The 14,132-nt window shown below is 38.9% G+C and overlaps 1 protein-coding gene across 1 annotated transcript; it reads left to right on the top strand.

The window, feature by feature from the left end:
• The first annotated feature begins 6,204 nt into the window (after window positions 1-6,204).
• Window positions 6,205-10,478, top strand: LOC140845403 (olfactory receptor 7G2-like). The gene is made up of 2 exons (XM_073219482.1): window positions 6,205-6,329; window positions 9,491-10,478. The coding sequence occupies exons 1-2, from the start codon at window positions 6,205-6,207 to the stop codon at window positions 10,476-10,478; spliced, it is 1,113 nt and encodes a 370-aa protein (XP_073075583.1).
• The last annotated feature ends 3,654 nt before the right edge of the window (window positions 10,479-14,132 follow it).

The raw sequence follows: 14,132 nt of genomic DNA, 5'->3' as shown, positions 1-14,132 counted from the left end.
ATTGTTTTCCATAGTGGCTGTATCATTTTTCCATTCACACCAGCAATGGATCAGGGTCCCCAATTCTAGCACAAAAGTTTAAAATTTTGATGAACACCAATGTATCTGCTTTTCCTTTTGTTTCATGCTTTTGGTGTAATATATAAGTTCACCAGGAAGTTATTCAGGACATTCACAAAGTTCTGAATGTATTTACCTTGTGGCCACTGTGAATAATGCTGCCATGAGCATGGGTGTACAAACACCTGTTCAAGTCCCCGCTTTCATTTCTTTTGGGAATATATCTAGAAGTAGAATTAGTAGATAATATGATAATTCTACATGTAACTTTTTCTCAGGAAATGCCGTACTATTTTCAGTAGCAACTGCACTCTTTTACATTCCAAGAAGACTTCCAAAGGGTTTCAGCATCTCCCCATCATTGCTGACACTTTTTCTGTTGTTACCTAAAAAGAAAAACTACAATCACCCTACTGCATATCAGGGTGCATCACATGTGGATTTGATTTGCACTTGCTTAATGATTAGTGATGCTGAGCATGTCATGTACTTGTGGCCTTTCCTTTATAATCACTGGAGAAAGTGTATCCGAGCCGTGGTGCGTTGGTCATGGTTTAAAAACCATTTAGTCATGGTTTTTGTTTGTTGTTGAGTTGTAGGAGGTCATTATGTTTGGGGGAGTATTAATCCATTATCATTTTAGCTTTAAAGTAGTTAAGTTTATCACTCTTCTCACTTTTTACAGTGATTGTTTTATCCTATTTAAGAAATTATTACCTCTTGTCGATAGTTTCTTGCACTGTTTTCTAGGCATTTATCATTTTGTCTTGACTTTAAGGCTTTGGTAGTTTGAAATAGTTTTTGAGTATGATGTAATATAGACTATAATTTCAATTTTCTTGTTAAATATAACAATAATTTCAGCAATATTTTCTGAATGGGACCATCCTTTCCCTGCTTTGCCTTCACTGTCCTCAGTAAAATCTTGGTAATTGGTACTATATTTCTTTCTGTTCCAGAACAATACCATTTCAGTTACTATTTCTTACCTGTGTAATTAACTGTATATGGTGTTCCCTAGTATACCTTGTAAGGCGGGAACTCCACTTTGTTCTCATCAAGTCCAATATTCTGTCTCCATTGCCCTTTCATATAAACTTCAAAGTCAGCTTTCAAATGCGATAAAATCCCAGATTTGCCTGAAATCTACAAAGCTATTTGAGGAAAATAGACATCCTTATAATATTGGACATATCAACCCCTGAACTATTTCCCTTAATTAGGTCTTCTTTAGTGTCTTTCAGTAAAATGTTATAGATTTTTCCATAATGTGCTTTCACATCCTTGTTAGAATTCCTGACAGGTATCTACCTGATAGTCTTGTTAGAAGCATCCTTTAAAATCATACTTGAGAAACAAATTGTGCTTTGTAAAGACATGTAATTGGTGTTCCTATTTCTCCAATCATCACCAACACTTGTTATTTCTTGTTTTTTGGATACCAGCCATTATGACTTGTGAGAGATGATACATCATGGTAGTTTTGATTTGTGTTTCCCTAATGATTAGTGATGAGGAGCATCTTTTCATGTGCCGTTTGTGTTTCTTCTTTGGAGAAATGTCTGTTCAGGCCTTCCTCCCGTTTTGTAATTGTTTTATTTGGTAGTTTTTGGTGTCGAGTTGTATGAGTTATTTATATGTTTTGGATGTTAACCCCTTATCACATAAATTGTTAGTGAATATATTCTCCCATATTGCAGGTTGCCTTTTGGCTCTGCTGATAGTGTCCTTTGCCATGCAAAAGCTTTTTGATTTGATGTAGCCAAACTTAACTTGTTCGTTTTATATTTTAATTTCCTTGCCCAAAGGGATGACTCCAAGGAAAAATTGCTCATACTTACACTCAAAAAATTTTTGCCTATGTTTTCTTCTAAGGGTTTTATGGTTAGATGGTTTACATACAAGTCTTTGATCCATTTCACATTACTTTTGTGTGTGGAGTTAGGCAATAATCCAGTTCTTCCAATACCAGTTATTGAAGAAGCTGTCTTACCCATTTTAAGTTGTCCCAACCTGCAGGACTATCAACGGGGGTCGACGACCTGGAGGAGAGAATGAAGGGGCAAGAGACACAAAGAATGGATAGCAAGACAGGATGTCTGATCAAGCTGACACAGTTTATTGTTTGCAGGCTCAATTTATACAGGTAGCAAGGAAGGGGTGGGTCAGAAGGTGATTGGGCCTTAGGTGGCGCCGGCGGGAAGGTGTAGAGGGGTGATTGGGTCTTGGCTGGCACCGGCGGGAGCAGAGGACCCGGAAGAGAAGCAAGGAGTTCGCCATCTTGTGGGTGGGGGCCCTTGGGAGGGAGGTTTCAAGGGTGGAGCTTTCCCCTGGGGCAGAGGGTGTTTCTTGATTAACAAGATGTTGGCAATATTAATAGGCCAGTGGAAAGAACAGAAAAGCACAGGTTGCTAGGTAACTTAACCACTAGTTCTGGCTTAGGAGTTCGCTAAATGCGTTTCTTGGTAATAGGGGAAAACTTGTTTCTAATGCCTGGATGGATTCATTGTTTCTAATTTTACAGTAGAGACATTACTCAAAGGTTGCTGTTGTCTTAAGGCTTTCATAACCGAGCCTGCCTAAGGGCCCACAGGTTTGCTCCCAACAATTTTATATTCATGATTGCTTTATCGTATATTAATTGGCCATATATATGTGGTTTTATATCTGGGCTCTCTATTCTGTCCATTGATCTACTGGCCTGTTCTTGTGCCAGTACCACATTGTTTTAATTACTGTTGCTTTGTTGTATAGCTTAGAGACAAGAGAGTAATGCCCCCAGCTTTGATCTTCTTTCTCTGGATTGCTCTGGCTATTTGGTGTCTCTTTTGGTTCCATATGAATTTTAGAACTATTTGTTCTAGTTCATTGAAAGTGCTGTTGGAATTTTGATAGAGATTGTATTGAATCTGTAAATTGCTTCTGGCAGGATGGTCATTTTAACAATATTGATTCTTCTTATCCATATGCATTGCTGATTCTTTAGATGTGTGGCTTGCTTTTGCATATCCTTTATAGAGTTTTCTGAATGAACACAAGCACTTACTTTTGATATAGTTGACTTTGTCAATATTTTCCATAATGCCTTGTGCTCAAGATGTCTTTTTTATGAAATCCCTACTTCCTTGAATCTGAAGAACTTTTCGTATTGGCTTTTATATTTGTGGCATGAACCCATCCACAATTTGGTTTTGCTTTTGATGAGAGGAAAGAATAAAATTCACTTTTATGACCCTGTGCCTTCTAATTAATAGTCCATCCCATCACTGTAATCCCACTTCTGTGATAACAGAGTAGTGCATATTAACATCAATGTAGTGGTTCTCTCTGGAGAGGAAAAAATTATCAAGAATGTAGAGAATGAAGTGCAAGGGTGGAGAAACTTCAAATATACATGTTCTTTTATTTCTTTATAAAAATGTAATGTAAGATAACAGTATATTTTTTATTTTGTTGAGTTACTCTTACCAGGAAACATTGTTTAAAGTGTCTTAACTGTATTTATAATTATATGATTTCTACCCACATATATAATCTATGTTTTCACACCTAAAATTGGAATTGGGCTTCCTGAGATCCACTGTCATGCCAACAGAGAAGTTGGTTGAGATCCCCATGGAGACTTTTTCTGAAATACTGGGTAGGAAGCAATTTGCCAATCCCTTGGGTTTTTTCCACCTGGTTTAAGAATCATATTGACATAAGACAGAATAATAGGGGAAAAAATTAATTACTTATGTAAATACACCCTTTTCTGCTGAGAAAGAACTAGTTTAACTAGGTCTGAAATAGCAGAGTCATAGGAGATGTGGAGGTCCAATTAACTTTAGTGGATATTGCTAAACAATTTTCCAAAAATGGTAAGTCAACATAACCACATGTTCAAAGTGCATGAGAGTTCTAATTACTCCTCAGCCTCACCAACACCAAGAGTGGTCTTTTTCATTTTGATACTTTATTATAAACCAGTAGCAGTCTGGCATTAGAAAAGTTTTTTGTAGCTTTTTGTTTTGGATTTTAAATAAAGTTGCAAAGATAGTAGAGATGGGATCCAGTTTCTCCTAAGTTAACATCCTAAATAACAATGGTACATATGTCAAAACTAATTAAGTTATTGGTACATAACTGTTCAGTAAGCTATAGACTTCACTTGGATTTACCACTTTCCACATTAATAGCCTTTTCTGTTCCAAAACCAACTTAGAACACCACACTGTACTTAGTCATTAAGTCTCCTCTGGTCTGGGAAAGATTCCCAGTCTTTCCTTGTTGTTCATGATCATGGTAGTTGTGAAGAATACAACTTTTCAGTTTCAAAAAGACATATGCACTCCTATGTTTATCGCAGCACTTTCTACAATAGCCAAGATATGGAAGCAACCTAAGTGTCCATCGGTAGATGAATGGATAAAGAATAAGTGCTACATATGCACAATGGAATACTATTCAGCCATAAGAAATAAACGAATCCTAGCATTTGCAACAACATGGATGGAGGTGGAGGACATTATGCTCAGCGAAATGAGTCAGGTGAAGAAAGACAAGTGCCAAATGTCTTCCCTCACTTGTGGAGTATAACAAAGAAGCAAAACTGAAGGAACAAAATAGCAGGAGACTCAGAGACTCCAAGAAGGAGCTAGTGGTTACCAATGAGGAGGGGTGTGAGAGGGCAAGTGGGGAGCGAGGGAGAAGGGGATTGAGGGGTGTTACATTTAGTACACATGGTGTGGGGGATCACGGGGAGAACAGAGTAGCACAGAGAAGGCAAATAGTGAATCTGTAGCATCTTACTACACTGATGGACAGCAACTGCATTGGGGTATGGGTGGGGACTTGATAATATGGGAAAATGTAGTAACCACATTGTTCTTTCATGTGAAACCTTCATAAGAGTGTATATCAATAATATCTGAATAAAAATTATTTTAAAAAAGAAAAAAAACAGTGTAAAATAGCATATTTTTTATTTTGCTGAGTGACTCTTACCAGGAAAAATTGTTTAAAATGTCTTAACTGTATCTATAATTATATGCTTTCTACCCACATACATTATCTATGTTTCCACACCTAAAATTGGAATTAGGCTTCTTGAAATCCAGCCTGCAAGCCAACAGTGAAGTTGATTTAGATCCTCAGGGAGACTTTTCTGAAATATTGTGGAGGAAGAAGAAATTTCCTACACCCCTTGAGTTTCTTCTAGCTGGTGGAAGAATCATATTGACATGAAGCAGAATAATAGGAGAAAAAAACAAAATTACTTACATATGTATAAGGAATCCATTGATATAAATTCTGAAGACAGGCAGGGTCCATGAGGTCTGCATGTCAACCTGAACTAAGGAGGATGGGGTAGGGGTCTGAGACGTCAGAGGAAAAGGGAGGCAATTCACAGGCATAAGAAAGAGTACATGTCTGGTAAACAAATGTTTGCTTGGCCACACAGAAACGCTGGGACCCAAAGAGGAACTGTGACAGGCTAGCCACACCCCTCCCTGTCCCCCACCCCTTGCTCACATGATCCCGCAGTTCCCCATGGGGATGGCCCTCCTCCTGGGGCAGTCCTCCATCTAAATTGTTATGCACTAGTTGGGGTGAGCATTAAAAATGTACATAACTATTGAATCACTATGTTGTACAATATAAGATTGTGTATCAATTATAATAAATAATATCCAGAAAAATCTTTTTATTGAATTGAGGGGGTGTCAAGTTTATTTCTGAATCTTTTGTGCCGTGGGTGCCTGCAAGTCTGAGACAATCTGCATGTCACAACGGCACCTCTTGTGGGCAGCCTGCTCTTGGCGCCTACAGAAACAAAGATGCCTTTGTTTGTAACTAAATTCATTAGAGAATAGTGTGTGTGTATAGATGCAAGGCAAGTGGAGTCAGGTAAACACACAGTTGGGGAGAAGTGGATAGTAGGGGCACAGCCATCCAGGATTCCTACTGTCTATAGACTTGTTCTGTAAGGGTTTGCACTGCTCTGGGATCAGAATGACACTATAGGCCTGGCTAATGAGGACCTTGGGATATTGAGCCCCCAGGGGTATTGAGCCCCTGGGGGTATAGACTGCAGATGCTGTCTATGGCCACCTCACCTGACAGCCCCGCCAAGTCAGGAACCACACACCTGAGGCCCCTCCCATGGGTGTCCTCCTTGATCAAGACCCAGGGGCCTCGATCAGGCTGTCTGCCCTTCTTGAGGACAGACCTCTATCTTCCACATCCAGGGGCTGCATCGAGCATCACTCCTCCGTGAAGCGAACCAGGTAATCCAAGTCCCCGAGTGAATGCACTGTGAATAAGAGGATGTGTTTTATCAAACTTATTTCCTGTGGAAGCAGCGAGGTGAGTTCATGTTTAAAATGATCAGAACCCAGTAGGCCATGGAGCTCTGGCCTAACTGCCTATCAGCACACCAGACACCCTATATATAGGATTTCATAGCCCACATTTCACCAGTGCTCCCTGGCTTTCATTCTCCGGACCTCCTAACACCACCTCTAGGGTGTACTTCCTCCAGAGCCAAAATCTGCCCCTTCTCAGACAGGATGATGGTTATTTTTCTGATATTTACTTCAGTTCTTGTGGTGGGGGAATGGAGAGTCTTTGCTGATATTTGCCATTGATCCCCTTTCCTAGTTCTTGATACATTGAGTATGTAGAACAGCTGTTGTCTTATTCCCATCGAGAATGGGCAGGCTGCCTGCTGGTCCACCTGGCCTCTGTAAAACTACCAAGTACTTTAAATAAGAGCAGTAGATAAAGTGTTGTCTACTTTATTTCACTTTTTATTTTATTCCTGATAAATTAGGACAGGAGCAACAAAAGAGAAAGTGTGATTTTAAAAAACCATATGCCCACCCCTCACATCATTCCAGTGCACGAATGCTGATATTCTGTTGTATCACCTTGAGGTTTTTATATAAAATAACACAATAATATGACTGCAGAAGGCGCCCCTATTGGATTCCCCTTTCTTTCCCCTCTTCCTTTCCTGGAGGCATATTATTTTGGATATATGACTCTGTCATGCATTGCTTTTGACTGTACCTATGTCATAAATATATATAAGAATAAAAGGCAGTTACTGTAATTCTTGTCAATTAGGGAATGGAGAAACAAATTGTGATGTATCTATATGATAATCACTTCCTGGTTTTCTAAATTTTATACTTTTTCTTTTGTTTACAATTTAAATACAGTTCATTTCTGTCTGGTTTTTCAATTAATGGAGCTAAACTGAATATCGAGATTAATAAAAAAAATATTTACGCAAGGAGCTAACTGTATGTGTCATTTTCAGTGGGGTCATGTTCTCAAATAGTTTTTTAAGTTCAAAACAGAGCAATGTTTGTGGCATCATAATATTAAATGTAGTACAAAGTGCAGATGAGACCTGTGTATCCAGTTAGTGTTGTGGTTCCTCAGGGAAGGAAAAGAATGAGGATTGTGTAAATACATGATACAGGCTCCTCAAGTATATCTATTAAATGTGGTAATAAAAACAAATTTTTTTGATGTGTGTGACTTTGATAATGTTGACTGGTGGGTTCCAAGCTCTTCATTGGTATCTTTGTACTTTCGTTTCTCTTGAATAATTCATAACAAAAATAAGCACAGCTATGCAAGATTTAAAAAATGTGAAAAATATCTCATGTATAGACTTTTGTCATACATGTTCTCCTCCAATATGTTTTCAATATTTGTGTTCATTCCTACATCTATTTATTTTTATTACTTGATTCATCAAAATTGCTGTGCAGTTCATCTTCTGTCCCTGCCAGATGAATAATGATACCACCAATGTTTCCTTAATTCCCTTTTTGCATGATTAAGGTTCCCAGCTGGGCTTGCAGCTCATAATGTCTTCCCTGAAATTTGCTGTTGTCACAGGTGGGATGTTCTTCTTGATTGTTTTCTTCCACTTGCCGAGCCCACCGCTTTCTTCTGATGAGTGACACATGCCAGGAGCTGCTGTTCATGGCAGAAAAGGAGAACCACGATAGGAAATGTCAGGATGGGGGTGCCCTGTGCTGACTGCCATGCTGGATGTGTTTCTATTCATCATCATCATTGTAACATCCCCATAAGGTCTGATGAGGGTTCCCGTTACACAAGTGAGGACACGAGGCCTCTGCAGAGACAATGTTCCCACTTCACAAAGCAAGTGAGCTCTCTGTTTGAGTTCAAGTAATCCTCCAAATGACAAAGGCTGTCGCGGCCACTGCAGGCTCCCCAGGAGAGCGAGGACCACGGCTTCACAGAGACCATCCTATAGGTCACTCGATTGGCCTGTAAATAGCATGTTTTTCTTCATTACCTTGTCTTGGTCTTCAAGGACCTACAGATTGTTGTTTTCCTATGTGCCAATACAATTCATTCTTTCTCAGATTTACCTGTTTTTCCTAACGACATGACACTGTCAACTTAGGGAAGACATCCTCTCAGGATGAGGCAGAGCATCTCCCCGACACAGTGTTTGCTTCCTGTAGAATGAACCACTACGGCCGATGAGGACCGTTTCAACCGGGGCGTCTTACAAGCTTCAGGTTTATGAGCAGCATTTCTTCTCTTTACCAGGAGCAGAGCATATACTTGGATGGATGCCTTGACCTGCTACATGCTACTTCATGGGTAGAGGTAGACATACCTTGCAGGAGCTGGAAAAGTGTTTGGACATTGTTCAGAATTAAAATCTTAAAAATGTTAAATGAAATGGTGAAATCTGTATGATTATAAAGGCTGGTTCTGTGTCATCAGGGGCATTAAGAGAGACTGGTCAAGAGAGTCAACTCAGCAGACATGTCGTCTAGTCTGAGACCCAGTCTTTACCATGCACCGACCATACTTCCTGTCCATGACCTTGCCTCAACTTACCCAAGTGTCCTCATGGGTAAATGGGATCATACCATGTGCTAAGGCATCTGTAATGTGACCAGAACTACAGATGATTTTGCGGAATGCCAACTATTGGGGACCATTGTTCTAGATGCAGATGTCATAACATTATTCTTGTCCTTCTGTTTGTTGGAAGGCATGGGATATTTCTAAAGGAAATGCCATGTCTTATTCTTGGTGTCAGTCTCAGCAGTTGGCACAATGTGTAAAATGGATTTTGTGATCTCTAAAATTTTGGATCAGTAACAGGAAGACAGGAAAGAAATAGTGTGAGAGATGGTGATGGAGGAGAAATTAGCAGAGGGACAGATCTGAATATTCATCTGCGTTCACAATATACATAGAGGTTTGTTTTGACTTAAGCAATGATTCTCAAATATTAGCATGTCTCAAATTCACCTAGAAGACTTGTTCAAACATACATTTCCAGTCCTCAACCCTGAGTTTAGGCACAGGAAATTTTCCCAGTGGATATTGCTGCTGTTAGACCAGGAACTATTTTCTTTTTTCACTACCTCTTTCACATCAGATTCATCAAGAACATGAATCACACAGATGTTCCAGAATTCCTCCTCCTGGGATTGACAGACGATCCAGAACTGCAACCATTCCTCTTCGGGCTGTTCCTGTCCGTGTACCTGGTCACAGTCCTGGGGAACCTGCTCATCATCCTGGCTGTCAGCTCTGACCCCCACCTCCACTCCCCCATGTACTTCTTCCTCTGCATCCTGTCTTTTACTGACATCTGTATAAGCACAACGACAGCCCCCCAGATGCTGGTGAATATTAACAGAGAGAATCAGCACATTAGCTACATTGACTGCATTGTACAGATTGGCTTTGTCGTATTTTTTGTTTGTTTTGAAAACTGTGTCCTTGCAGCAATGGCCTATGACCGCTATGTGGCCATCTGCCATCCACTGAGGTACACGGTCATCATGACCCCCCGCCCCTGTGCTATGCTGATTCTGCTCTGTCTGCTCCTCAGCACCGGGAATGCCCTGCTCCACAGTCTGATGGTGCTGCGGCTGTCCTTCTGCAGGGACCTGGAAATCCCCAACTTCTTCTGTGAACTTGCTCAGGTCATCAAGCTGGCCTGCTCTGACACCCTCATCAATAATTTCCTGATGTATTTTGTAGGCAGCCTATTTGCGGGTGTTCCTGTATCTGGGATCATTTTCTCCTATACTCAAATTATCTCTTCCATTTTGAAAATGCCCTCAGTGGAGGGTAAGCGTAAAGCCTTTTCCACCTGTGGGTCTCACCTCTCAGTTGTCTCCTTGTTCTATGGGACAGGTTTTGGGGTGTACATTAGCTCTGCAGTTACTGACTCTTCCAGAAAGGCTGCAGTGGCTTCAGTGATGTACATCATGGTACCCCAGATGATGAACCCCTTCATCTACAGCTTGAGGAACAGGGACATGAAGGGGGCCTTGAGGAAAATAATCATTAGGATACTTCTGTCTTTAATGTGGTCATCGGCTTTGGGCTTGTTTTTCTTGAATGAGTCAAATTGACTGCATTTCCGGTTGAGCAAGATGCCTGTTTCTTCCACCACCGTGAGGCTCTAACATTATCAGATCACACCATGGCCACGTGCATCTCAGCAATGGCTTGAGTTGTGATGATACCTTTTGTTCAGTTCCAGGATGACTGAGAATGACCTCAGTTTTCTAAATTCAGTTTCTTTGCTTTGGACCCATACAACCAAAGCTGACTCAGGGGTTCTAGTTTAGTGATTTTTTTTTTTGTCGGTTGCTCTCCAAACGAGAGAAATTATTGAAAGTGGATAGGATGGGGAAAGGATTGAAGGCAGGCTGCAGTCATTTCTAGAGACTAGCTTTTGTCTGATCTGTCGTTATGACCATGCCGGTTGCATCCCAGATTTAGGCGTGCAGTGGGGCAAGGGAGTTCACCTTTCAAATCCCAATTTAGTACTCAGACTAGTCATTTGTAAAACATACCCTTCCAAGTCTAAGTAAGCCTCCACTATACTAATTTTCATTAAATATAAAATTGATACAATTATATTATCTGAGTGGTTTGAGATGATTGTGTGATATTTGAGATTGATCAGTGGGAAGCAGATACAGGTGTCATTCTTGGACATAATGGCCAGAGACAAAAACACTACTGCCCTCTTCTTTTTAAGTTGATGCTGTACCTTTGCATAACATCAACAGAAGATATATATGTCATGAGTGAATGCTGGTATTCAAGATATATCATCATATCCTACTTCTCCTTACTGTGATATCATATAAATATAAATTTGTATGATACTAGAGTCAGTGGTACTTATTCAGAAAAAAACTTTTCAGTGAGACACCTTCAGCTGGATTATCTGGAGGGATGGACAGTGAATGTAATCACGTGTATCCCTAAAATACAGACTGATATGGAGAAGACACAGAGAGAAGGCGCAAGCAGTGTAACCATGCAGAGAAAACATTTTGAGGCAGCCAATACTTAATTTTCATTTTGTATGTTTTGCCTTACAAAAAAGTCATGTATTTAGCTTTATGCATCTTTTTATTGCTTTTGTATGTACATGTGTAGAATGTATTGTGAAGATTTGCTTCTTTATGACCTTGTTAAAGTTTCAACTCAATGAATGAATATCACTTCTTGGTTGTTATTCTCCTCATTGTACTTTTGAGATTCATACGTGTTATTGGGCTTAGCAATTATTTGTTTATTTTTAGTGCTGTCTATATTACATATGGTTACAATACAAAGAAGTATGGCTTCTGATGCTGATAGAATTTTGGGGAAATACTGTGTCCTATTATGAATAAAGCTGCCTGAATATTCTCTTTCATATCTCCTGGCATAAATCAGAGAATGTTTTACAGTCGGGGTGGGATTATTGACTGTTGGGGGTATCTTTACTCCTTTTTGTAGTTCCCAGTTTTCCTAAACAGTTGGACTAATTTACCCACACATTATATGTTCCTGCTATTCTACATCATCACCAAAACGTTTTCATTCGTCTGATGAAGGGCTGTGAAATAAGTAATTAACTTATATTTCTCTTATTATGACAGGAAGCATTTTCACTTATATGGGCCATTTATTTTCCCCCTTGTGCGAAATCCATGATCTATTGTATTTTCATTGAAATCCATGTCTGTCATATATAATATCTGCTGTATTTACATGGAGATGTTTATCATTTTCTTATACATAAAGAGGTCTTTATTCAATTCATATAGTCATCCTTTCTGAGTTTATGCATAGAGAATCTATTCCTTAGGTGAGTAGCTCATTTTTCATGGGCTTTATCTCCAATATTTGTAATGCATAATTATGCTGAATTTTGAAATAGTTAATTTGTCAATAATTTCCCTGATGATTTTGCTCAATAGGCCTTCATGTTGAAATCCCTACTTAATGCATCCTGCAGGACAGATATGTTAGCCTTTTACATGAGGCATAAAGCTCTGTGAAATTAATTTTTACGTTTAGTGTGAGATAGAAATTCAAATTTGTTTTATGTCTAAAAGATTTTTATTACAATGTCCATCAATTCACCATAATTTCAATCAGTAATAAGTATACTGCTCACCTATGCATTGATATTATTCTGGATGTTGTTTTCAGAACAGGAGGTCTGATTGCTATCCTGCACCAATATCGTATTTCTCAATTATTATATTGCATCAGTCAGCTAAAACTAAATTTATTGTGGTAACAAGCAAGTTCCATTTCCTATTTTAGTTTGAATCCCAATAGTATATTGTACCACAGGTTAACTAGTTTTATGACAATTTGATATTTATTGCAACATTATTGACTGCAAGACCCACAATTTTGATCTTTAGCCTGTAAGGTATATATGGATGCAACTATTATGAAATCGGGAAACATTGGTTGTGGAATTGTACAATGATAGTGAAATATGTGTTCATGCTTAGTCCATACTGATTACAGAGTACACACTAGAGTGTGCTCAGAGAATGATACCAACAAGGGGGTAGAGGAGGAGGCCATTCACTTATCTTCCTGCAGTAGCAATAATTTAGCCCACCCATATATTCCTAAAGAGTTATCACATTACTCTACCTTATTAAAACCCCATTATTTAATTCTCAATCCTTCCCTTAGTTGACTAATCAACATTGATTCAGTTTATTATAATTTTTTTACTGAAGTATAGCTGATGCACAATTTATATTGGTTTCAAGTAGAAAACACAGTGCATCAACAGTTGCCCACAATATTAAATCCTACCCTAACTAGTACAGTTACTATCTGTCAACATAAAAAGATGTTGCAGAATCTATGGTATAGTACAATCCCTGTGACCAACTTATATTATGATTGAGAATTTCCGTGCTGTTTATCTCCTGCACTCTCTCTTTCCATCCACCCCAACCACGCCCCCATGGTAACCACCAATCTCTTCTCTGTGTCTACTGCAATTAATCTACTGCAATTTTTTGTTTTGATTTTAGATTCCACAAATAAATGAAATCATATTATTTGTCTTTCTCCACCTGGCTTGTTCACTTAGCATGATACTCTCCAGAACCGTCTATGTTGTTGCATATGGTAGGATTTCTTTCTTTCCTCATGGCAGAATAAAATTCAATTGTGTATATTTACCTTGTTTTCCTTATGGAAATCATTTAGGAATGTATTCTCCCATATTGTAGTTTACCTTTTGTTCTGTTGATGGTGTGCTTTGCTGTGCAGAAGCTTTTTAGTTTGATGCATTCCTACTTGTTCACTTTGTATTGTGTTTCTCTTGCCTGATGAAATGTGTCTGTAAAAATATTGCTCTATACTTTTGATCAAGACATGTTTTCCTTTGCTTTCTTCTAAGAGTTTTATGGTTAAATATCTTGCATTCAGGTCTTTGATCCATTTTGAGTTGACCTTTGTTTATAAAGTTGGCATTAATCCTCTTACACATTCTCTTACACATATCTGTTTTCCCAACAACAATTATTGAAAGGCTATCTTTTCACCATTGTATATTCATGGCTCCTTTATTGTGTATTAATTGACCATACATGCATGCATTTATATCTGAGTTCTCTCTTTCCTGTTGATAGATGGATCTAATCTTGTGTCAGTGTCATACTGTTCTAATTACTGTTGTTTTGTCGTATAGCTTGAAGTCAGGAAGTATAATCCACCCAGCTTTGTTCTTCTTTCTCAGGATT

This window comes from Manis javanica, chromosome 13, assembly GCF_040802235.1.
Source record: "Manis javanica isolate MJ-LG chromosome 13, MJ_LKY, whole genome shotgun sequence".
NCBI lineage: Eukaryota > Metazoa > Chordata > Mammalia > Pholidota > Manidae > Manis > Manis javanica.
The sequence above is the reverse complement of the archived record's forward strand: the minus strand, read 5'-3'. Positions and strand labels throughout refer to the sequence as shown.